At 41.7% G+C, this 26,355-nt stretch overlaps 1 protein-coding gene across 1 annotated transcript in view; it reads left to right on the top strand.

Annotated features, from left to right (window-relative positions):
* Positions 1 to 26,355, top strand: part of NYAP2 (neuronal tyrosine-phosphorylated phosphoinositide-3-kinase adaptor 2) — a 134,999-nt gene that overhangs the window by 60,710 nt on the left and 47,934 nt on the right. The window contains exon 3 of the mRNA XM_062583140.1: positions 17,229 to 18,326. Coding sequence (XP_062439124.1) covers positions 17,229 to 18,326 — 1,098 coding nt within the window. The remainder of the gene's footprint in view (positions 1 to 17,228; positions 18,327 to 26,355) is intronic.

Raw genomic sequence — 26,355 nt, 5'->3', positions numbered from 1 at the left:
CCCGCATCAGGCCAGTTTCCTGTCAGCCAGACGGATCGCTCCGCACAGTAAACTTGAGCTTTTGCTACTCTCGCTAAACAGGATTTGGATTAAAAGGATTTGGAGCTTTCATTGTTTTCCATAGTTCTAGTTTCCTTTTATTTCCTACTGTAGCTAATAATTCATTTAAAATAAACTTTGAAACAGTTTCTTCTGCAGTAAGCATGTCATATGCTTCCTTATAGCAGATCTTATTTCTAGATCTTTTCATCCATGGTCAGCTGGAGCACGGTCTGTGAACAGGGAAGGCTGCACCGTTGCGGCAGAACCGAGGACTGCTGCTCCTGAGGTGCGACCTCCCAGGACGTGGCCTCCCCGCCAGGATCTCGGCTGGCGCCCTGCACGTCGCCTTGCCCAGGAGACTCTCACGCTTGCTTGGCGTGCGCTCTGTGCTTTTTAGCACATTTTCCTCTTTCCAGCAGCCAGCTCTATATTTTAAACAGAGCATTTTGATCCATGAAAACCTGTAGTTATTATTAACATGTTAGCTGTAACAAGCTGGTGGTCATTATCTGATTTTCTCCACATACCTCTGAGTAGTTTAATCTGATTCTTGATCTCAGTGCTGCATTAATCATTCTGTTTTGTACACTCTAACGTATCTCTTACAGATTGTAAGGCTTGCGAGAGGGCTTAACTTTAAACTGTGCACGTAGGGCGGGGGAAGCTGGCAATAGTGGAGGGGGAATTTCAGAGCCAGAGGCAGAAAACACGTACCCAACTGTCAGCAGAATGAAGTGGAGTTAGCTCCTAACCACCAAGCGTGCCTGTGTGTCTAAGTGGCACAGAGATGGATACAGTGCCTTCAGCACCGCTGGAGAAAGGCAGTCCCCACTAGAAACCCAGCACTTCTTTGCATCTGTTCAGACCTACATCTTGGAGCCCCATTGCTCTGCCTTAGAAGGCTGCGAGGGGGCTGCTCGCTTGGTTTTGCTGCGGGGAACGAGCAGCATCCCTCTGTGCCCCGCAGTGCATCTGCTCGTGCAAAGGCAGCTGCAGTTTGCCCCTTCGCTTGCTGAAGTAGCTTGTTCCCACTGAGCTGCCTCTACCAAGAAGGACACAGCCAAGATTTCATTCCAATCTCTACCATTTAATAGCCTTGATGTTCAAGGGCTTTTCTTTTAGGACAGGGGTGTGTTGGTAGCTTTTTAGTGTTTTTTCTTTGTGTGTGTGGGGGGGGTGTTGCTTTGTGCTGTTTTGTTTTACAGAGGTTTCAGTTTGCCGCTCTCTACCACTAAGCTGGTTTTCAGATTGTAGCTCCCATAGCTGGATGTGTGTACCATTTCTTATGGCCCTTCATCTTTTCCGGTCTCTTTTCTGGTCCCTCAGATAAGGGAAGGCAAGGGGGAAGGGAAGAATGAAAGCACCACTTCATAGAGCTGTTATAATAGCTTTCTGTTCAAAACAGTGAACACAATGTGATTTTGGGAGGGATTTATAAACAAGTTTTGAAGCCACAGAGGGAGAATGTTCTTACCCTCAAGGCACATATGCATACTCATTAATGATAATGGAAGTTGCAAGCACTGAACACAAAATAGACCATGCAGTGTTAAAAGACATGATGATCTAGTTACCAGCTTGGGAATTGCCTTGTGCCCGAGACTTGGCAGTTGGTACTTTAGCTGTGTTGTGCTAGTCTATCCTGAGTACTTAATGTCTTTTTTTCTTTTTAATTTAACAAAGTTGCCTCACATATTTCACATCTCTCTTTCCACCTTTGGGTGTTGCTCATTTGCTCAGAGAAACACTGCACCTCTGAAAAGAGCACAAAATTAAACAAGTGGCTCCTCTGCAGTATGGGTACCTCTCAGCTATCACGGATAATGGAAGCTGTGATATTCCTGTTAATGGAAAAACCTAGCTAATATGAGTACAGGGAGCGTTGTGCTGATTCACCAGACTGACTGCGATTGCAGCCAGTCCAGGAGGAGGCTGCCTGCCCTAAGCTGAAGCTCATAAACCCTGATAACTCATGCAATTCCTGCAGAGCCACGTGGGCGTCTGTGTTGTGTTCTCCAGTACTTCAGGTCTTGGGAGAGTTTACAAACCTTACCCAAGCTGCCTGCATGAGCCTTTATGATGCTGCCCCAAATTAACAGACTATCTATGACCTTGAAGTATTGCAGAGCATAATGCAGACATATGCTGAGTAGGAGACGTTCTCCTGCCCGCCCCAAGGTTGGCTTATTCTATAGGGTCCCTCTTGTCTCTGGACATGCCAACAAGACAAGGAGACGTGAGCATTTCGTCGTGAAACTAGCCTGGATCTAGGAGAGATTACTGGCATGAGCTTCTTATCATGTGAAAGTCACTAGGCTGCTTAATCAATGACCTGTGCTAGAAAGACAACAGTGAAGAGAGTCTCTGTAGAAAGCTATTGTGTGGTTTCTCATGTCCACTGCATGGTTAATTTGCAATCTAGATAGCGCCCGTGTAACTGGAAGTTTACAGTTTCGATAAATCCATTCATTGTCATAAAGTCAGTGTATGTCAAGCCTATGATATAGCTACACAAACCTAAAAGGTATAATATTTGTGACCATTTCTTTATTTTATTTACACCTCAGGGAGTCGTAACGGGCCTTCTCAGAGCTTTTTCACCAGTGACTTGAAATGCTGTGAAACACTAGATTGCTGCATTATTTTGCCTCACTGTATGACCCCTAAAATCACACACACACACAAAAAAAAATACTTGGGGGAGGAGACATCTAGGTAATTCTCTTGCCTTGTTTTGACAGCCCTTCAGAAAAAGAAATGCCAGTGAAACTACAAAAATAACAATTTTGGAATAGTCTTACTATGCTTTTAATTTTCATACAATCTTTGCTCATTGTTAAAGGCATTGCAGACAAATGAGTAAGGATTTGAGAAATGAGATCAAAATCTTAAAGTCCCTTTTTACCCTTAGAGCTGGTCTGTGATAATATGAGTATCTGGCAAAACTCATTTGGAATTACAGGAAAGACCAGAAAACAGCTGTGCTCCTTATTCCACAGCAAATGCAGAGGATTCACACTTCTTCATCTTACCTTTACTTTTCACTGGTGCCCTGATTCTGCTTTCACTTAAACAAACAAGACAAATCCTCATGGAGTGAAGTATGACTGAGCACTTGAAGCACTTCCTGCCAAGAGGTTGGTACTGGGATGCCAAGGACCCTGCACTCATGTTGGCTTCATTGAGAGTGGGCGGTGCTTAGCAGCATCACATCCTGAGAGATTTGAGTTTGGCTCCAGGTGAGATCCAGTCATGACTATTCTCCATTTCATTGGTAATTTCTTCCTAATGACTCTTTGAATATAATCGTCTTGGTTGGTGCACCAGTTTGCTGCTTTCATCTCTTCCACTTGGCTTAATGCTGGGTGACATTAAGCAACATATGCCCAACATGCTGCAACTGTGTTTGGCACTTTATGCTTTTCAGTTTGTGTGTGTGCAAACAGTACTGCGTAGGGATAACGTGCACAGCAGTGACAGCTCAACAGAGCACAGCTTCCTTTTTGCAATGCCATCAACTTGCCTTGAGGTCACAGTGTACCAGCCTTGGCTTTTCATAGATACAGAGAAAAAAACAAAACAAGCACGCACAAATTTTGGTGCTAATTTTAGAGGCTACAATTTTGAACTGCTGGCATCTCAAGCAGGAAGCAAATCCCCCAAAGTCCACCATGATTTGCAGTTGACTCCTGGTTCAGGGTTGGGGGAGACTTGGATTGTGGGAAGTAAGAAGCTGGAGCGCAGCATACTTGACACGAAGAGACAGGACATAATGTCCATTCCCAGTACAGTGGTCTAATATTTACCACGTCTTCCATCATTTCTATGAGATAATCATGAGTCGTATTCTGCCTTCAGATTCACGACCACCCTGCACATGAGTAACACCCGAATAATTCTAGTTCCTCTTACGTTTAAGAGCAAAATAAAATCCATCCTGCAAGCGCAAGACTCTCTAAGTATCAACAGGCTTGGAAAACCCAGCTCCCTGTTGGGAGCAATATAACCTGTAGGATGCTGACCCTAGCAGGGCGTTGTGGGATAAAGAAGATTCCTGGCATCTAGCCCTCCAGATATGACTGTGCAGGGAGCAGGCTCTCCATGAACATTTGCTCTTCCTGGAATAAAGAAAGATGGCATTGCTATAAATCTTGCCTTAGGTTCACTGTGATGGTACTTTAAGTCTACAACTGATTTAATTGTCTCCTCATCTGGGACAGTTTTAATGGGATTAATTTTTTTCTCTGGCAGCGGAAGTTTCTTAATGGTTGTATTCTGGTGAATAAAATGGTGAGCAACCCATTGATTAAAAAAAATCAAACATGCTCTAAGCACAAACTTGGAATTATGCTGATATGCTTTCAAGAACTGCTTTTTGTTCCTAAATATGAGTTTTTAAAAACAAATACATGGAAGTTCAGGGTATTCCATTGTTCTGAATTTTCTGTTATTTTCTTTTAAAGATGAAGTAATTTTTATGGCTGTTGTAGGTGAACATCTGCAGCAATTAATTTCAGTAAAATCCCAGTCCTGCAAATACATGCTTGCGCATGAGCAAGTATTATGTGAAACTGGGTCTTCTGTAAATAACTTCTGTGGGACTTCTGTGGTTACGCAGGGCTCTCTGTAGGTCCTCCACTGACTCAGATGACCTTGAGCCTTTCACTTATCTCTCAGGGTCCCAGATTCCTCATTTGGAAAATGGAGGCAGTGATAAAATCTTTGTTTCGTGAACTACCTTCAAAACTTCTTATGGGCAGAGTATGTCTGCTCGCAGACAAAACGGGCTGCTGGGACACGCGTGAGTGCTTTTGTGAGCAGCTGTAGAAAGAGCCGAGACAGGAGGACGTGAGAGGACTGGACTCGCTCCCTGGGTGAAGGTCCCCGCATCTGGCAGGGTCTTGTCTGTGAGTGCAGGGCAATCGCCATGGAAACGGAGGTCTGCAGTGGCCTGGCAGCAGGAACTGCTCAGGTTTCCTTCCCGCTTGCCGTCACTGATGCTGCACTGCATGAATAAGGCTGCAAAATCTGGGCTGTGATTATGGTCCTGGCCTGCAAAATGCTAAATGTCATCAGTTTACAGTGACTGTAATCCCAGGGGAGGCTCGGCAGCGGGCGTGCCCAGAGGTTGCGCTGTTCTTTGGCGTCCTGTGCCAGAGGCTGCACCTCAGCGGTGCAGCTGAATGCCTGCAAAGAGCTTTGCAGCTGGCGGACGGCAAAATGAGGCAGGCCGGGAGCACCGTGCGGTGTATCGATAGCTGCCGCTTTGGGCGGCAGATTTTGATCTTGGCTATGCTTGTGCTGCTCTGCTGACTTCAATCATTCTCTGACAGTTAACGCCTGCTTCTTGCTGTACTTGCTTTGATTGCCTTATAGTTGCTTCAGCTTTGCAAATGTTTTTGCTGGAGAACTCCATTTTTTTCACTGTCCTATATTCTCCCTTCTGCTTCTTTTTTCTCCGCTTATTTTTAAGGGGCGATAGATTTTAGTCAGGTCGTTTTCTTGTTCCCACTGGTTCTGCCTGTGATTTGAATTGGTTGTGCAGGGATAGGGATTGCTTGGAGCAGCATTTCCTCTGTTCCTTTTTGCTGTCCTTCCTTGTCTCTCATCTTCCCTCTGACTTCTAAGGTGACGCAATGAGGTTAAGTCTGGCTTCCAAAACAGGAGCAAATCCTGCGGACGCTTGTCTGGAGCCACGCAGAGCACCGTGCAAGCGTGACTGTACGGCGCGACCGTGCTCGGCGAACGCGCGGTGATGAGGCCAGGCTGCGCGACGCGCCAGCTGAGCGCCGTTAGAAGGCTCTGCTAGCGCCGCCGGAGCACTCTGCGAGCAGCGCGACGCGGGACGAGAGCTGCCAGCCGCGCGCAAGCTCCGGTAACGTGTGGCTTGCCCGCAATTTTGTCAGCGCTGCGTTCGGAGCTGGGAAGGAGAGTCGAGCCACCCCTACAGAGACGAAAGTAAAAAGGAGAGAGCTGCGAGGCTTTTTCCCTAAAGCTGATCACACCGCGCGTCTCGGTGCTGCTCGGCTTCTGCCCACAGCGGTGCTGTATCGCCAGGCGCCGCGTGCTTGTGAGCCGCTCTAGCAGTGCGGTGTCCGCTTCAGCTGTGATTGTATTTACCCCAAAAGATGCTCCGCGACAACCTGCAGAAAGGGCTTCTGCAGGGTCACCCTGTGTCCTCCTGGCGGAGGCAGAAGTGCCCCTTTCAGTGACCCCCTGTTCGGCCGGGCGCGTTCGCTCTCCTGCTGCTCCGGCTGCGGCGACTCGCTTGACCCCTGCGGTCAGCGTTGTGCTCGGTCTGAAACGTGAGCTGCAGCGCGGAGGGGCCTGCCAGAGCTGCCAGGGAGCAGCAGCAAGACACCTCCTCACGGCAGCCAGAAGGAGAAGAATTGGGCAAAGCCTGCAAAATTTCTGCGGGGAAGGTGGGCACCAGCAGAAGCTGTCGCTTCCTTGCTGTGGGTGGAGAGCCGTGAAGGAGAGCGCGGCGTTTGGGAGGGCTGCCGTGCCGGGGTGTTGGCTGGACACAGCGCTTTTCATCCGGTGGTCCCCAAGAGGTCAGTGTTACGCACAATATCTCCTCTGTAGGTCTGGCAGCTTGATTTAATGGGCTGCAATTATTTTAGAAGCTCTGCAAACAGATTGCTACTTATGTAAGCGAGTAATGGATTTGACCTAGTTACTATTATCCGTAAGCCAACAATGGGCAGTATTGTGGATCTAAAAAATGAACAGTCCCATTTCTCCAGAGAAATTATTCAAGACTTTGCATATAGTTACTGCTAATATTCTAGACAGGATATTTATCCAAAGCAACAGTTCAGTCAAGTGAGCAAATAGTTAATATTTTTTCTGAATATACGAAGTAGTTGAGCTAAAATTCCTGTTTAATTAAACTTTCTGCTTCTTTCTTTAGCTTGATTTCATCTTCCTTCTCCCTTTTCTCTAAATCCTTTCTCGACTGAGGTATATGGGTGTTTCTTTGAGTGTCTGTACAAGCACAGGGCTAAAAGGCCTCTGTACCATACCTTCTCCAAGAATTTTATGAAAACCCAGCAAGTGACACTTTCCCACATCATGTCCTTCACCTACGATAACTGCAGGCAATATTACTGTTGTGTTTGTGAAGCCAAAATTTGCCTCCACACCAGAATATGTGTATGTTTACAGGAGCATTACGAAATAATGCAGTAAAGGCTTTCAGGGTCCCTCACGTAGCGGAAAATATATGAACAAGCAACTATGAGTAAGACCCTCAGATGTTTGTTTATATCACTCTGAGGTTCACTACATACCACACTCAGTTGATTTAGGTGTTTGATAATGTCTGCAGGTCTTGGCTTTTAAGACATATGGAGAAGCATCACTTGCTGGGTAAAAGGGAGATCCTTTCTTTCCACAGGTCAACAGAAGTGCTGTTGCACTTGCTGCCATCACACAGCACAACCTGCCGAAACTCAGTGACGAAAGACGAAATGCAGAGCCATACCACCTCCTGCATGACGTTTGGAGAATGCAAGGTGGATAGCTGCAAAGAGAGAGGGAGAACGGAGAGCAGAGGGTGGCAGCAATACCAGCACGGGGTATGGCTGATAGCTGTACCACAGCTCAGAGGCTGGCAGGCAGCAGGGGCTGATTTCACCCATGCCTCTCCATGTGAAATGCGGTCAGTTTGTGGGTAGCTATGAGAATAGGGTGATAACAGTTAATTTACAGTGAAATGGTAAATGTTGTTCAGGTTTTATCTCAAAGGTGACAGTCAAGATACCATAAATGCAGCTCTAAGACCAAAGTGCTTTACTCATATTGTTCATCTGTGGATGTTTTTCCATACTCTGTTGTGAGCATGTTTAACTCTTCAGTGCTCCAACTCTCTACAGCTTTCTGCAACACAGCTCTAGAACCACCAACAAACAAGCACATACGTTTTTTAAATTATTTCCTTTGCAAGTATGGTTCAGGAGTTTTATTCACACGCTCTTCACATAATTTGTCTAATGATGCTTAATATTGATCACTATAAAAGCTAGTTGCCTTATCTGTAGCAAGAAATCCTTCAGATTATAGTAGAGCTACAGTATTTTTTTATTGCTACTATTGCACTGGCTGCAAAATCAGTGTTTCATGTGAACAGACTGCAGGCTATCTAAAACAGAACCAATGCTTCAGCAACAATATTGGTTACATATGTGCCTTCTGTAAAGGTCCTTTACACAGATTCCCACTTCTCCAGTAATCCTCCTACGTCTCCATGCTCAGGGCCTGCTTGCACTGAAACTGCTTGTAATTTACACCCATGTAACAGAATAGATCCTGGCCTCTTGTGTCTAGGAATATTACTCAAATTCAGGGATATATATTTTTGTAAATGCACACTCAGAAATTATTGCAGCCTGTAAGAAGTTACTATGAGATTTTTTTGTATTTGCCTCCATTTGAACTCAGTCTGTCAGTTTTTGTTGAAAAGGAGGTTGATTCAAACTGACTTTTCTTTTTTTTCCTTAGCCAAAATCTTGCTTTCTCTCCCTTTCTAGAATTGTGCTTCCATGAATAGCACAGAAAGGCTTGGTCATAGATATTTTGTAATTATTTCTCAAACACTCCCTTTTTTATCTTTTGCCTATTAAATGTTATCTGGAAAAATCAAGGACATCAATTACTATTTCTTTCAAAGAATGAATATAGGAAGATTAAAATATATGGAAGTTTGAGACCAGGCTTTCAGAAGGAGAATTAGTCACTTTATAATCTTCTGAAAGCTTTTTGAAGACTCTTTTACTGTGGGAAAGGTTAATAAATGGAGCTGAGCATGTCAGGTGAAGGGCTATGAAGGAGAAAGCCTGGAAGTTGGCCTGCTTTGGAACTTGGCTGCTTGGAGACAGGCTTTCTGCACGTGCAAAGAGTTGGATGTGGATGACTGTAGCCCAGACTCCTTCAGCGGTGCTGACACTCCTGAGTGCTGAAGCTTTTGAAATATCTTGACAGCCTTGGGATTGCCCTTGTCTTGGTAATGCAGCACAAAGCAATTCTGTCTTCTGGCACTCTGCGGAGAGGCTCTGACAAAAAAGCTGGAGGTAAAATGGGTTTCCTTCCGCCTCTGATAAAGTTTGAAAGAAAGAACTGACTCTTACTCAGTCCTGGACAGAAAATGTTGAAGCACACAGCTAACTCCAGGAGAAGGTCTAAACCCAGGAATGATGAGTGAAGGGACGTGTTCGTGCCTGAGAGAGGCAAAAGGTGCAAGACACAGCTTGCTTTTTCATAGTTTCTGTTAGGCTGTTAGTAGTGTGGTAAGTCGACTTTTGCAGGTCCCAGTCTGATACGGCTGACTTCCCGTATCTGGTGCGTAAGGCGCCTCAGGGCTGCTGTTCGGCTGTAGGGTCCAGGCGCACAGCCCGAACGTGAAGCTGGCCACATTGTGTCCTCAGGTCATGGTGCCTATCGCTTGTATTGGTTGTTTTGTTGCCTTAAATGCAGATCTGAATCTAACTATAGGGCCCAATTCTGCTCTCTGTGATACTGGTGTGTAATTCTGGAATATCACTACCAAAGCCACTAGGTTTCTACCACTTTGAATTAGTGCAGAAATCAATCATTTTAAAAGCCAGAAGAGCTGTAGCCAAAATAAAAGGACCTGAATACTTTTGAAGAAGTCTCTTTAATCATAGCCTTGAGACATCTGAGTAGTGTCAGTATTTATGACAGTCTTTTACTCCCCTCATTTTGAGCATAGTTCAGTCTTATTTGAATGCCCAAACAATTTCCAGTAAGAGGCAATAGAGTCAAGAGGGGGAAAAATATGTACTATATTAAATCACTGTGCTGAAACCAGGTAGTGCTTGCAAAGCTGTTAGAATGAATCAGATGGTTCCTTTTTTTTTTTTTTCCTTTCCTTCCATAGTCTTTCCTTCTATGTTTTTTCCTAGCATGTTTTAGAAAAAGAGAAAGATAATCTTCAGGAAAAGGACTTGTGCATGAGGACAGTGCTGTTTTGAAAGCCTTTTTTTTCATGACAAGGATATGTTCTCTGCTGTTACTTCAACTAGTGATGATGTTTTTATGGTCTTTTGCTAAGAGGCCCATTTTGCATATGTTAGCATATTACTGTTCATAGTGTAAGAACATTTGTTATCAAAAATTTCTTTGTGAAGAAAAGATATCCATTCAAAACAACAAGTATTCTGTAAATACACTAAAAATTACTGTTGTTTTTTACTGCCATTTCCCAATTATGGGAATCACTATGCAAGGAGTGGTATAAACCAGAAAAGTAAGCAAGTGGCACTTGCCTAAAAGTGGCACTAAGGCAAAAGGTAGAAGGTAAAAAAAATAATAAGTGGCATTAAGGGCTGAAATGACACTTAAGGATCTATGGTCTGTGACAGAGATAAGAATTAAATTCAGATCTCCTGAGTACCAGTGTTTTGCATAGTTCAGAGGCCTGTGCCTTTTTTAATTCAGTCTCACTAAGAATACTCAAACTTCGTCTGCAGAGATAATGAAATCAGAGCCATATAAGCACTGAAGCACAAATACACTTAAGATCATGTGCAGCTTTGAATAAGGAAATCATTTCATTAAAGCCAATGAGTCTTAGTCTTATAGTCTTGAACTTACACGTATATACATAGATACTATGCTACCTTAGAGCTGTATTTTTTCTTTTAAATTATATGCATTGTAAATCTGAGTATGTGCATCCTTGATTCAGTTTCAAAGCAAGTTCAGGGTTTAATTAAAGAAATTCTATTTCCTTTCACTCCTGGAGGCTCTTTTTGATAGAGGTACCCCTCAAAATACAGCACGATTAATTCCTTCTTGCTTTTAAAGTAACATTATAAAGAAATTCTAAAATTTGTATGAGGCCTCAAATCATTCCTTCATTTAGAAAGAACTTAGATTTTAAAATACATTTGATGTGGCATCTTGTAGAAACTGAAAGATAGGAATTTTACTATTACATGTATTTTTGTTTTGGTTGCATAGAATAGTACAATGTATCAGGTTGGTCTCTGAATTGCAAAAGCTGGTAAACAGCTATAGCACAATGGAAAATGAAAACTCATTTTATTTTTTAAATGTTTTCACCCATGTCTTATACAGAGAGAAAATAATGAAAAACAATGCCATAACATGTTTTCATAATTCACTCTCCCCTTAAAGAGAAAAAAGACTTCCAAAGGATAGGATGACTAGAATTGTTCTGTATTTCCAAAACTGACTATGAAAGGCAGATTCTCTGGGCATGTCTGAAAGCTATGCGTAACCTTTGTGCTACAAATATCTCATTTCAAAAATGTCATATTCTGCTTATTCAGTAGGGCTTCCATAAGGCTATTTTAAGTACTGTGCTTCTTGTTTCTAGATCAGAACTGAAGTTATTGCTGCCTTTATGATTTGGTTTATTTGCAGTTTATTAGAGGTAGCCAAGTGCTTGGTGGTAGAGTGTTATTAAATGCTAGAGTTCTTGTCAAAGGAGTGTGAACTGAGTTAAGTGCAAACTCAGGTATGTCTGTGCCAAATTTCCAGTTCTTTCAGGAATGCCAAGCTGGGCCCTGCATGGTGATACCGGTCCGGCTGAGCTGTCGTGCCTGGGCTCTGCATTGCACCAACCTCATCTACCTCACCCCTTGGTTTAGATGTACCAAGACCCAAATTGTGCCCCTAGGATTTAGGGGCAGCGCTCTGCTTCCTCAGGGCAGGGCTGGATTCCCGCGGTGCCAGCACAGCCGCTCGCAGGACAGCGAACCTCGCTCAAGTACGTTGTATTTGGGTCTCTGTGATAAAAGCACCACCAAGAGCTTTGTGACACAGTTTTGCATCCCTGGTTCAGGGAACGTGGGCCTAACAGACGGAGGGAGTGAGTCCTCAGCCGTATCTTTACTTTGTGACTTGTACAGGTCAAGAGAAAAATAGAGCTGGCAGAAAAACAGAAAATCTCTCTTGTGCAGAATCCTGAGGTTGTATTTTGTGGAGGAGATCTGGCACTTGTGGAGAGGAGCAAAGGGAACTGTCTTGCTTGGGAATGAAAGGTAAAATCGACACACTCCTGTTTTGAGAGATCTGAAAATAATACCCATTTCAGGAGAAATTATCCAAATATTTAAATACCTGTGACTCTTCCAGGCTGCAGCTGAGCACAACGGCTGCTGCCCTCTGCTTTCCCATCCCGGCTGCCCCCGGCCATGGGAACTGCAAAGTGCTGAGGAGTCCAGAGATGTGGGCTGCATCTCTGTTTCAGCAGGTAGCTTAACTCCTCTCTTAATGTCTGTTCAGCTTCATTTTCTATTTACAAGCAGATCATGAAATCAGAGAAAAGATTTCCAGACACAGTGTTTTCATCCTTTTCCCTCCTATACGGAAAATTGCTTGGTTTCAGATAACATTCAGTATTTCCTGTTGGAAAGTTTCAGTTTTGGATAAAGAACATCTCCCTTTGGAATATTATCCTGTTCTAGCCATCATGATGAGGAACGGTAGTGGTGGGATACGTCATCCCTTCTGAGAGTCATCTGTGGTACAATAAGCTTCCGCAAGAATTGCATCAAGCCAGTCACATTTGTTTGCAGCTCAGTAGTTAAAACTTGTGTTATAGTAATCAAAAGTTTTAACTAGACTCTGATTTTTTGGTGTTTCTACACTTTTACAGTGGAATCTATATAGCAAGTTAAAAAAAAATTGGAAGTGCAGTTCCATCAAAATGGAAACATTTCATAAAATTGTGTGTTTGAAGGAAAAAAACAGATGTCTGAGGAGAGTATTTGACTATATCAAAAAATATCCAGGATTTGGACAGTTGTTTGGAAAGAAATTAGATGCTTTGGGATTTTTTCTGTAGAATTATTTGTTAAGTGTATGTTGTTGTATTAAATTATCTTCATACACTTCCTCATAGTAGTATAGTATAAAACAAAGTAAAAATGGAAACACTGTTGCTTCGAACAAAAATATTATTGGGATTTCTTGCCTGTGGAGAATAGAAAAAAAAAAAAAACATTTATTTCTAACTGAAAAACATTAGATGGGTTCTCAGTATCGTCCACAGAGGATTTACAGATCCACTGTGTTATTTTTCCATGCCTTAATATCCCCCAAATCGTTGGAGCTGCTGGCAGATCTGCAGAAGATGGGCGGGCGCTCTGCAGAGGGGAGGCAGCCCCACGGCCGGGGTGCCCTGGTGTCCGATGCCTGTGATGGCAGGACAGGGCTGATTCTGAGCAGCACCCCGAGGAAGCGTGGCCAAAAGGCAAAGCCTACTGAAGTCCACAGGAACTTTCCTTTCTTTCATTTAGCTTTGCATTGGGCCCTCTGTGCCATGAAGTAATGCTAGCAAAGTCTCAAGGCAGGTTACTGGGGACAAATGAACCAGGGACATGGTAATCCATGTTGAAAAGCTTTTAATTACTCCATGTTTAGAGCAGACAACACTGCAGTGTGTGTATCGCCAATATGTCAGCATGGTTTGCTTTTCATGGGAGTTTATGTTCCCAGCAGGCAGTGAATGCTTTTTCTGCCTGATAAATGTCAAGTACTTAAAGCAATCTTGCCTGTTCCTCTCAGGAGATTGCCAAATAATCTCCTTTCACTGGCTATGGGATCTTGCCAGGGCTTCTGCATTCATGCATGTTTATCCCTGCCAAATGCTGGTAACACAGAAACGGTGCAAATACTCCCTGCTCCTTTCGCTAGCTTTGCACAGCTCTGTTCGGCTGCAGGATTCCCATTCTTGTCTCTGTTCTTCTGTGGTAGAGCAATAGTTCATAAACGTGTGTGCCAGAGTCCATCCCTACTATGAAGAGGTGTTTCAGAGCAGAAGCCTGTGTTAAATAAATATGATAGGCCCTCTTGCATCATGGCTTTCTTACACGCTAATTCAGTTTGCCTCTTGAATGCCCCTGTTGCTGCTGAAGGGAGTTCCCAGTAGGTGTTGAGCAGTTTCTCTGCTCCTAATCATAATAAAAGATTTGTTTGCTATTTTCCCTATCTGTTTGCTTATATGTTTTTTTCTAGGAAGTCTTCTAGCACCAAATGTTTCTACTCTGAACTGTGTATAGTAGGTACTCATATAATGAAATGCTTTATAAAATATGTAAAGCTTTCCAGTTTATCAAGGCAGAAAAAATAACAACTTGCCATTTTCCTCCTGGAAATACATGCTTTAATAAAATGAACTGTGGCAGAGGAAAAAATGTTTTGAATAGAGAAAGAAAAGCAAATCTTTCACCTTGTCATTTTTCATCCTGTGTATGCTAAAAGAGGATGGGGTCAGTTGACCTTTTCGTTGATAATGTCACAAAGATATTTTAGCCTAATACTACATATCACACTCTGGCAGATGAGAATGCTGTGTATGTCACTGCGACAGTTAATTTCAACCCATGCAAAAATACTTTACAAGAGTATATGGCAGATTGTCATTCTTTTTCTTTTTTTTTTTATGACATTTCTCATTTCCTTGTCTATAATAACTTTTGAATGTCACATATGCAAACCCCAACGTTTCAGGCAAGATCTAGACTACATGGCAGAACCTCATTGGTTTAGATGAAAATTGTGAAAATGGAAGGAGGAAAGAGGCAAAATGTACTGTTCCTAGCAATTTATTTGAAAACATGATACTCTTAACCACTTTTAACTATTGTTGGCACCAGCCATGAATGGCCTCCAGTACAACAGCATCTCTCTGTTCATATCTTTGCCCATCATTAATATCTGTCCAGGCAAAGAGAAAAAAAGGAATAATGGTGCCTTGGGTGCAAGCCAGAGCACCGAAAGAGAACACCCATAGTGTAGGAGATGTAGAAGAGAGAGCAGGGAAAAGTGGTCTAAGGAAGACAGAGGAATGGGAAATGTTTATATCTCAGATACACGCTAAGGATGGCGGCATGGTGCACAGGCAGCACAAGACTGCAAGGAGCCCATATGTACAAAATGCGCAGTTCCAAAGGCAGCAAAGTGTATGATCTTGTAGCCAGTATAAAGGACAGTTCAGGTCTTGGGCAAAATGTTCAGAAATAATCGAGTACTTTGTGCCAATTTCATTCGATGTCTCTTCAATTTAGTGACACCAATCTGAATAAGACTGCTCATGCTGGGGTGTAAATCAGATTAATAAAGGTACAGAGAGAGGATTGAGACAAGGTTTATGTCAGTAGCATTTGTATGAACATAATATACAAATAACATTACACAGAGAAAGGAAGTAGGGTTTTAGCTGGAAGCAGAACAAGAACAATCTGACAGCATTGTCAAATGTATCAGGAGTAATATTTTCTACAAAGCCCAAATGGTTTCGGTAGCCTACATCTCATTCCCATAAGTCTGTCTTAAGACATTCAAGAAAATTAATTTAGGTTAATTAAAAAGACAAATTTAAAGTGCATTAGGATATATCCACATAGTGAAAAACTATCAAGCTAATACACATGCTTATCTATGGCAGCTTTTGCGTGTCCCTAGCCTGTTGCAAAATGGAACACATTAATTAGAACTGCCATGAAAGTATAGTACTAGTCTTTGTTTCTTTTAATTCTAGCTAGATTTCTTTTTCTTTTCCCAGTGTTATACCTTAGTTATATGTTAAGCTTAAACAGATGCTATTGACAAAGTGTGGTCTCATCACTTCATATACATCACATGCACACCTGTGAAGTCTCTTTATTCTTAAACAAAACTAGAGTCTTGTTTAACCTCTGCCTCTGTTACTACACCTTATTAGGATGAAGTATCAATTTTGAAAAGGCTGTTTAATGGATTGGGGTAGAAGTGGGACAAAGCGGTAACACTGTGCTTGACTCCTCCTCTGACACTGACCAGGAGATGCTGTAAGGGCTGACCCTCTGCCCGGAGTGGTGGGTCCTGCGTCCGCTGTCAAAACACTGCCTGTCCATTGGCAGAGCAGCGCTCAGCTGCTGGCTTCAGGAAGAGGTTTTTTAAGTCCATTAGCACCAACCTTGTTAGTTTAATGTTAGAAACTTGCTAGCAGTTTTTTGATGGGTCAGCAAAAGGTATCTGGAAATGTCTCTGAGTGCTGAGTTTACAGTGGCAGATCTGCAGCAGTGAATTCCAAGGAGAACACAGCTAAGGAGGGCTGGGAAGCTGGCACCCGGAGCCCAGCTGTAGTCTGGGCTGTCTTAGGCTGCGGAACATGTCAATAAGGAGTCAAGGCTTTCAATACAAGAACTCTTTACCCTGTAGAAATACAGATTAGGTTTAGTATGCTTGATGATATTTCTTCTGAATGAGTTGCTTGTGTCTATTTAGGAGAAAAACTGACTTCACTCAAATATTTAATGAGGTATTTTATTAACCCCAACATTTAATGACATATTAACTATTTATGCAAAGGGAATGAAATGCAATTTCCATGAGTTCCTTTCTTATTTATTCATAATGGATAATTTCTAAGAAAGCCTTGACCTCTCATTTCAAATGAATTTCTTCATAATGTTTCGATTTGTGATTTCAAAGACAAAGTGATCTGTTTTTTTCTAGATGTAATCTGTTTGGAAGAGATCTGAATATGTAAGATTCACTGAGATCTTGTTAATTTATAGAATGGACAGGTGAATTATTAGGATTATTCCAATAGTAAATATTACAGTATTTACATCCAGTAAAGTCTGGATATATTACAGTATTACTGGGTCTTACAATATGTAAGTTTCCTTTCTCAGTGTTGAAAGGTTGTAGCTTTATGCAAGAAATTGCTATAAATAAAAAAGTCTTGATTTATCACTGTGTTGCCACAGAGTTACATCACTGTCATTCCAGTACGAATGTCCAGGATCTTAACTGTTCTCTTGCAGCCATAAGGATTTCATTCTGATGCTTAGTTTTATGTGTTGGTGACTCTCCAGGTTTTTTAAATCCCACAGTGACATTTTGAAAGGACGACATTTAAAATGGAAAGTTCCCGATCCAAAGAGCTTAGAGAGAACAGTTTTCTCAAAAGTTGTTCACTAGCTACTTAGTATTGCAGTTACATAAGCATTCTGGGGAGAAGATTAGGAGTGTTTTGAACAGGATGTTATTCTTAATAGTGTTTCAGTGATGTATTTCTGGAGAAAAACAACAATAGTCTAGTCCTCAGAAATCCATTGCAGAATTATGACATTGTAACAGAAATCCTAAGGTTGAAAAAACTTGTTAAATATCTATGATGAATTTGTATTTTGTTCTGCTTTTAGTGTCAGCCAAGCCAAGACCTCACAGTGATGAGTATACAAAGAAGATTCCACCTCCTAAGCCGAAACGAAATCCAAACACTCAGCTAAGCACATCTTTTGATGAAACATATATCAAAAAGCATGGCCCCATGAAGACAACGCTCACTAGGGATGCCTCTTTATCACAGGTCAGCAGTCCTGCCCCAGACACAGAGGAAGAAGAGCCTGTTTATATTGAAATGGTTGGGAATATACTCAGAGACTTCAAAAAAGATGAGGATGACCAAAGTGAGGCAGTCTATGAGGAGATGAAATACCCTATATTTGATGATGTAGGCCAGGATTCAAAATGTCAATGTGAATATGACCATCACACTTGTTCTTCTCAGTGTGCTACTCCCACAGTGCCTGACCTAGATTTCAGCAAGTCTTCAGTGCCATCTACTCCCAAGGGCTTGCTTTGTGATATACCCCCACCATTTCCAAATCTACTTTCTCACAGACCTCCACTGCTGGTCTTCCCACCAGCACCAGTGCAGTGTTCCCCGAATTCTGATGAGTCTCCTCTAACTCCGCTAGAGGTCACAAAGCTTCCTGTTTTAGAAAATGTGTCTTACATCAAACAACAAGCTGGAGCTTCTCCATCTTCACTACCACCTCATACCCCAGGCCATCAAAAACTGGAGAAAGACCAGACAGTGTCTCATGGAACTACCACCCCTGGGCACACCTCCTCACCTCCTCATCCTTCTACCTTATACAGAACACAGTCTCCACATGGTTATCCTAAAAGTCACTCTGCCTCACCTTCTCCTGTCAGTATGGGTAGGTCTCTTACCCCCTTAAGCCTCAAAAGACCTCCACCTTATGACTCTGTACATTCAGGAAGTCTCTCAAGAAGCTCTCCATCAGTGCCTCATTCTACAGCCAGAAACACATTGCAAGAAGGAGGAAAGATGGTAAATGCCTCGGTCAATACCTACGGGTCATCATCTCAGAGCAGTTCACGTTCTCGGACACCCACCAGTCCTCTGGAGGAACTAACTAGCCTCTTTACCTCAGGACGAAGTCTCCTGAGGAAGTCCTCCAGTGGCAGAAGATCTAAGGAACCTGCAGAAAGTAAGTTTTTGGTACAGTTTTTCCTCTCTCTTCCTTGCATCAAAATACTTTTTGGTATATTATATTAAATCAAACACTTACAAAAAGTGCATACCTCAGCAGTCTGAATTCCACATATAGTTTTCTTGTAACTGGAAGAAAAATGATTATTGTTAAAATTGCTTTGGTTTTCATATTGTTGCTTTTTTAAGATTTTTAAGTATGTGTACTGCACTACAGAAGGCATACAATTCATAGCTCAGTTTTTAACTTTTCCACAGTCTTAGATGAGCTGCGAATTTCTAGCATCTCTGATTCTTATTTTCTTACCAGATGTTAGGAGGAACAGTGATTGTCCAAGTAGCTTGTAAAATAACCAGGTAGAAGTTGGTTTTGGGCTAAAGTCCATTGATCACCCTTCATCTAGTTGGTGATCGTGAAGTTTATATTGGAAAGTGTTTTGCAGAGGCACTAGCTTCAATTGCTGCTATCCTTCCCACTGCCTCTTTTTGTGCTGTGTCGCAGAATGTGTCTTCTAGCTTTGCTAGTGTGACTAGTTTTGAAGTCATACTGTGAATTGATCTGACAACTGGCATGACTTATACCATATTACCCATACACAGAGAAAAGTATAGGAGAAGGTTATGCAGGAAAACCTTAAGCCAATATTGCCTTTGAATATGCTACATCATAAAATCCAATATGTCCTATCCTATATATAATTCAGTTTTAAGCAAGTGCACTCACTCCTGAGTCAGTGAAATATTGAGACTCCTAATGAAATCAGCAAGTCACAGGTGTGAGTGAAAGCAGAACCTGGCGCCACTATTTCTTTGCAGAAAATGTTTCTGTTCAGTGGTGCCAAAGACAATGTCTTACAGTGGAACTTAGCCATAAAACTTTTTGTCAGTGAGCAAAGTGGGCTAAGTATGCTTTCTCTTGTAACTTCAATAAACAAGTTTATGACTTTGAAATCTTGAAGCCTGCCTACCTGATAAGGTATTTTTTGAAAACAGCTGACTGTGTTTGTGTAAGTGCTACATTATACCTATTTGGCAGCTGTAACATATTAAATACAATGCACTAAACTACTCTTCTTATATTCTGATTAGAAAAGGTATTGGCTTTTCTTGTTTCCAGGCTACCATATTGCTGCAGAAGTGAAAAGTGGTCCATCACAGGGTGCCCACTAGCATCCTCCTTGCACCTTTTCTTGGCAGCTAGCTTAAGCAGTTTGCTTTGCACCTGCATGGCCATGACCACTACCAGCCTGAGTGGGCTGTCAGCTGCTGAGCAAGTATATGCAAACATCTGAGTAGGGAGAAGCTTGTTGGCAATGCTTGTGTTAGCCTGTAAAGAGTTCTTCCTGAGTCACGCTGCTCCAACCTTGGTTGGCACTTCCTCCTACTCTGCTTCTCCTTTACTGTTGTCTTTTCTGTGAGCCGAAAGAGGCTCTCAAAGCCCGTAATCTTACACATGTCTGTCCACACATCTTGTTTTGGCTTGTGTGCACATGTTTGTAGGGGAAAACTGTAGCTCCAGAAATCTTCTGCCATTCACACATGCAAACAGAGATTTCTGGATTTCTTTTCTTTCACTTCCCCCTTTACCTCTGCTGAACTGTTCTGTGTCCTTGGGTACTTGTAAGCTCTGTTGATTGAGGCCTAAACTGGACGCTTCCTGCGTGGAGAAGGTCACAGGTTGGATAACACTGCAGGAGGACTGGGAGAGGATTGGCAATAAAACTAGTGCATCACTGGGCATTCAAGAGGACTGAGATTGTGGGGTGATACCAGCTGCTCTGGGCAATGTAGCTGCCAGTCAGAGGTGCAGAGAGGTTTTGTAGACAAGGTGGTATTTCATTCCTGGCTCGTGCTGCCATTGCAATATCCTCTTCTTTAAGGCAATAGCGTGTATGGGGTGATGGTGAGGCAGGGCTTGAAGCATTGATGGGAGTCGTGGGAAATGCAGCAATAAAGAGTAACGTAGCTGAATGTTACAAGAGCTTTGATGGTGGTTACATAGGCCTTATGGGATAGGTGGTGTGTCCTTTGTAGGACACTAGGGATGGTCTGAAGGGACCCTGTGACTGAGGCATTGAGAAGCAGGGACTGTGACTGTCCCTTAGAGATCAGTCTTTGGAAGTAACTTGATGGGGCAGGATTACCTTGCTTTTATTTTTACTCTTCTTTAGTAGTGTTTTATACAGTTACCCTTTGTTTGTAGTTTTACTCCCATGTATCTGTGCAGATCAGGAATAATGACTCCAAATTCAAAAGTGAAGGTGATAATGGAATTAGCAGGATACTCAGAATATGAGTCAATGCAGCAAATGCTGCACTTGATCTATCTTTAATATCTTTGAGGCCTGCTTTAGCTCCATGATTCAGTAGGGTTTTACATAAGTGATTACAGTAATAAAAATACAGTAACACCAGATTTGTGTGCTGGATGGAAGCAAATTTGTGTCTAAAAGGCAAGATGATTCTTGTAATTGGGGACAATTACAAAGGATGTGATGTGACATTTGCAAATAATTGTAGTAAAGTGGTAGAGAGATTTTGGCGAAGTGCAGGCAAAATTGAACATTATTAAACATGCTGCTTGTTGAGAAGTGAACAGAAATTCCTATGCTACCCCAGAACTACTTGGCAGGCTTCATAAATTTGATGGGTTTTATGCTCGCTGAGGTAGGCAGAAAGACTAGCTGTGGAACACATGGAAATTCCCACAGCGAATATGTCATTAGTTCAAGTCCCGAGAAATCTCAGGAAATCTGTATGCTGTAGTCTCATAGCTAACCCCTCAAAATATTCTCTATATTCCAGTTGCCTGGAATGGACTGCAGACCATGAAAGGAATTTTCAGAGATAAATATGAAGTAGATCTTGGCCAGCAGATCTGTACCAAGAAGAGCTTTGTTATTGACTTGTCAAGGAGCATTCTGCTTGCTCTTTAGGAGGTGGGACAGTGCTTGTTATTGGTCATAAATGGTAAGACAGGAGATACATGAAATAGAAACCATCTTCATATACGTTAAGGACAAATCTTCCATATTATAAACAGAGATCAGTGGTGAAAAGACTCCTGAGTGCAGCTGTGTTGCACTAAATGAACAGACTGCTCATTTAATCCAATTGTAATTTGTCAGGTATTTACAGTATGGCTTAATCCTGTGGGATTACTGCACTAAGCAAGAACCAGGTTTGTGCTCAGGCATTACAGAGGTAAAGCACTGTAAGATGTATTGAAATTGCACACAGAGCAAGCATTGAATGTCTTGCAATTAAAATGATCCACCATAAAAATCCTACATTTTGGTGGCTGAAAATATATTCTGACCAGACTGTCATATTTACAGTCTGTAATAATACATAGCAAAGGATAATGGAGACTAGACTAAAAAAATCTTAATTTTACAAATCTTACTCGAAGCCTAAGGGAATCACACAGTTTTAGGGGTTTCTTTTAAGCTATTGGAGAGCAAATGCATAGCATAGGACTAACTGGGAGTGCAGTGTTTTTGCATTTGTCACTTCAGTGTAATTTAGTCTGGACATAAAAACAGATTTCCAGAATTTAGAGGCTAATAAACAAAAACACAAAAGTTATGTCCCCCCTATGAAATCATGCTAGCAAACTAATGAATATATACTTTTAAAATATAAAATTATTCTGGGCCCATCTCAAGCAAGTTGCTCATTGAATCCTCAAAGTCTCAGCCCTCTGTGACTTGTCTGAAGCTCTCATTGCCATATGTTAGTTAAAAAAATGGCACAACAGTAGGTTTTAGATTCACCTGAGTGTATTTGCAAAATATTGCTGCAATTATTGAGAAAATTATCTCTTTTATTGTTACTGTAGCTGACTTTGTGGAAATTTTACACTTGGATCCAAAGCCAGAGTTTATTTATTGGCTTTTAATTTGTGGGACTTTTGGGTGGTTTATTTTCTGTAGAAGGGGGTTGCACAAACCTTATTTCCAATCAACAATTTTAATATACAAGTAAAGCTGCCCTTATAATCCTTCTGTATTACCCTCTACTCTTCTTCCATTTTTTCCTTTTTTTTCTCTCCATTTAATTCCTCTAACAGTGTTCACTGAAATTACATTAGTGGGAAATTAGGATAATTCAGTGATCCTAAGGAGACTGTCACCTCAGGGCCACGTTTTCTGAAGAGATGAGCTTCTGCTGAAACCCCAGCGACATTATTGAATGCATTCAGCATCTACTGGCTGCAGTTGAGATGTGTGCAGCCAGATTTCATATGCACTTACTATGCCTTGTTCTAAAAATCCTCTTGTACATTGTTAGCATCTTAAATATGCATTAGGGTATATTCATGAAGGTAGGGAGAAAAGAACAAAGGAAAGTAAATTGTAAGGCCAAATCAGAAATGAAAAAGTTAGTGGAAGATGCTCATGAAGAAAGGCAAAAAGATGGAGAGAACTCCTATAGAAAACCGAAGAAATATGTAAGTATGAAAAAAATATGAAAGAGTAAAAAATTGTTATTCATTGTTTACATTGTTAATTCATGCCAGTGACTATGCTTTAACCCTTCCTGATTTGTATGAGGTAACATGGTAGCATGTCCTAACAGCCTGTAGACCCCCTGTGAAAACATTTTGCTATTCTCAGAGGATAGCAGGAAACTATTTAAAGGGCACCAGTGTTACTGGTTTCCTTGGGTTAAAGTGTATTTTTCTAATGCAGTTGGAAAGTGCTTGAGTATGACCACCAAATCAAGTTACGTTGAATGACTCATCCCCTTTGCCTTGAGCATATACACTGAGTATCTGTATTGCCCATATCCTTCATGAGGACTGAATTGTCCATGGAGGGATGGAAGAGTCTTCAGATTTTCTTGAACTGTTGTTGCCTTCTCTGCCTTCTTGGCACCACAGAAACGTGCAGTACTCCATGAAAATATGTAGTACTCCATGAAAATATAAAACTGAAATTAGCTGCATATATGCATACCCACTTGCAAAAGAAGCAAAATACAAAGTAGCTGCTGGTGTCCATCTCAACCACATCACTTCAAGGCAGCACGTTTTTTCTGGGAGAAGTGGTTATGTAAGCCCTTGCCCGGACCAGCCGCTCCTGTTTGTATATTGGTTCTTTGCATATGCCTGAGCAGAGGCTCTGTTTTCCTCATAACTTCTAGGTAAGTTTGTGCTAGTATTGAGGAAATGTAGCAAATGTTCATGCTAATGAAGAGCACCACCTAATTGTGCCCCTGCTGCATGCCTCGAGCTGGTGCATGGTCTGCGAGCTCAGCACTTGTTGCACAGCAGGTCACTGCTGCTCTCCGCAGCTGCTCAGCAGGACTCTGTAGCTTCTGCAGTTTCCACCTATGGAGAGCTTCACTCTTCTACTTTAGTTACAAGTAGGGAGAAAGTTTGTGATGTGCTCCCTTGGAAGTTCAGTGAAAATGTTTGAAGATTTAGATAATTATTAAAATTTCCTGTTTCTAGCTGTCCACTGCATTAGGGAACTAAAACGTTTTATTATAAGCTGTCAGATAGTATGTATGGAGCAAGAGCAGAAGGGCTGAGCTTGTTAAAAAAGAGGTGATTCTGATTTCAGGCAACTGAGACCCTTCCATGAAGAATTCATAGAGTGATAATGGAAAAATAGACATTTTCTTTAATCCTGCTACTTTCAGGGAGTTAGCAGATGTGGATCCCTGCCAGACAGAAGAGTATGTTGGAAAAGGAAATTTGAGAAATAAGTCAAGTGAAGATTCTCCCCCAGCGGGTCTTCTTGGTTGTGCGGCCTCCACCTCTGTGCATTCAGCACAGGATGAGGGGCCTAAATAGAGCAAGATTTCAGTTTGTGTGTTTCTACTAGAGTTAGGATGACAATTTTGAACCAAGGAAGGTGAACTTGGTATACCATTGAACTGTGCGTACCTAAAGATTACTAACTTCTTGAAATTTGGATATGTGCTTAAACTCTGGTATTCTGAAGAGGAAAAGCTTGTCTGCAAGAACACGTTGAACATAATATTGTAACTATTCTGTTAGGTGCCACTATAACACTAGTGATTGCATAGCTGAGAGTTGGTATCAGAGGCTGAAATTTGGAAGCTTCAATCATGCTGAAGCTCTAGGTTAATACAGTTTCTGTAGTTTTGTGAAAAGGCATGCCAGCCAAATTCTGCAGCCCTTTTCTGCATCAGAGCAATTGATTGCATGCAGTGTTGCCGTATTCAGTCTAATGAGTAGCTGCAGTTTAACAGAAATCATACTGAGTAATTGAAGCTATTCTTGAATGATGCTGTAAGCCAGAGGTTTACCAGCTTCTCCACCCTAAATGAAGCAGCTGTTTCACTAGAAGTTAGGTCTTCTTGTCTAATGACCCATGACATATGTGAGGATAGACCAGGTGATCGCAGCAGTCATTTCTCATTTGGTAGTCCTGAAAGCAGATCTGAAAGAGAAGCTATAGATGAAGAGCAGGGAGAAACTCCAGAGAAAAAGGCCTACACAGTAAAAGGACACCAGCTTTAGAGAGGATGACACTCGTTCACCTCTGATAGGACATAGTTCTTACCACAGTTCAGCTGCATTTAGTTCAAGCCTGAAGAAGGCTCTACCACTGCCCCTCAGTTACCATTTATTAAGATATAAGCAAGTTCGGGAGTTGCAGCATCAGACTTTCTTCAGATGCTCACTTGGAAGTGTATATTTAGGACAGGAGCTGTGTGTGTCTACAGTCATAAAAGCCATGACAAGTCTGCTGTTGTCAGGTCTCCAAGACTGTGCCCTTCACAAAGGAATGGACCTGTTGCTATGAGTGGAGGGCAGTAATAATTGGTTTTATCTGGGAGTGAAAATAATTGAAAGGTAAACATGGTTATTACCAGATATGGCCAGTATTATTCAGGAATTACGCTTATGAAAAAACAAGATTCATTTTGTAGTTGAGTGGTCTTGAGTGCTGCTTCAGCCATACCTGTTGTTAGTATCCTTTGTTGACAATCCTTAAATCTCCTAGTGCAAACAAGTGAGCAATGGACTAAATATTTTGGTACACATCAGCCAGTCTGGCCAATTGGAGCCTCTTGTAGAAGCCGACATGGGTTGCCCCAATGAGCAATGAAAAAATCCATAACATGACAATAAGTTTGTTTAGCTCAGCTGTGTGTGTTAAAGAATGTGCAGCAGCTCGGTGGCAGAATGCAGGTCTGGATGCTGATCTACTGCCTCAGCTACCCGATCACTGTCTTAATTTGCATTGCATGCGAGTTCTTACTCAATACCAAGGAAAATGCCAGGTTTGAGAACTTCTGTTCTGAAGGGATATTTCAGTGGGTACTTATTTCTTGTTTGAAATACATACTATATCGTTTTTTATCTTGCTTCTTTTGTGCATATATGAGTATGTCAATTTTAATGGCATTTCATAGTCCAAGTCACTAAAAGGTGGGATGTCCTCTCCACTTTTGAGATGAAGGAATCTGTGTTACACACAGATATTAACAGAGAAAAGAGGCATTTTGTGATGATACACAGTGGTTTTGCTAATTGGTACCGTGACATTGTCTCCTATTCTAATTCAGCAATTTAGGCTCATCAAAAAATCAGATTCTGTTGGGATTGCTACAGTATACAGAATAATTGGAGAAGACATAATTTCATAAATAATTGCTCAGGTTTTTTGGAATCAACTGCTGGTTTTGATTGATGTGTATGGATTTATTTATTATTTCTGTTTATGCTACTTGCCTGCTTGACACAATTTCTGGTTAGGAATTTAATCAACACTTCTTTTTATGAAGAAGAAAACAACTGGTAAAGATTGAAAAAATAATAGAGACAACAGAGCTATTTTCTTTTTGTCAGTCAAATTTCAAGTGAAAGACTGTTTCAGGTAAAAAATGAAAAAGATGGTTTCTCTTTAGGTTTAATGTACATGGAAGATGTAAGTTTTCTGGAAGATGATAAAAATAATGGAAAAAAAATTGAATTCAGTTACTGGCATCTCCTTTACTGTGTATTTAGTAAATGTCATCAATAGGTAAAGCAACACTTGCTGCAC

The sequence above is a fragment of the Rhea pennata genome, chromosome 9 (genome assembly GCF_028389875.1).
Source record: "Rhea pennata isolate bPtePen1 chromosome 9, bPtePen1.pri, whole genome shotgun sequence".
Taxonomy (NCBI): Eukaryota; Metazoa; Chordata; class Aves; order Rheiformes; family Rheidae; genus Rhea; species Rhea pennata.
This window is presented reverse-complemented; position numbering and strand designations above follow the sequence as displayed.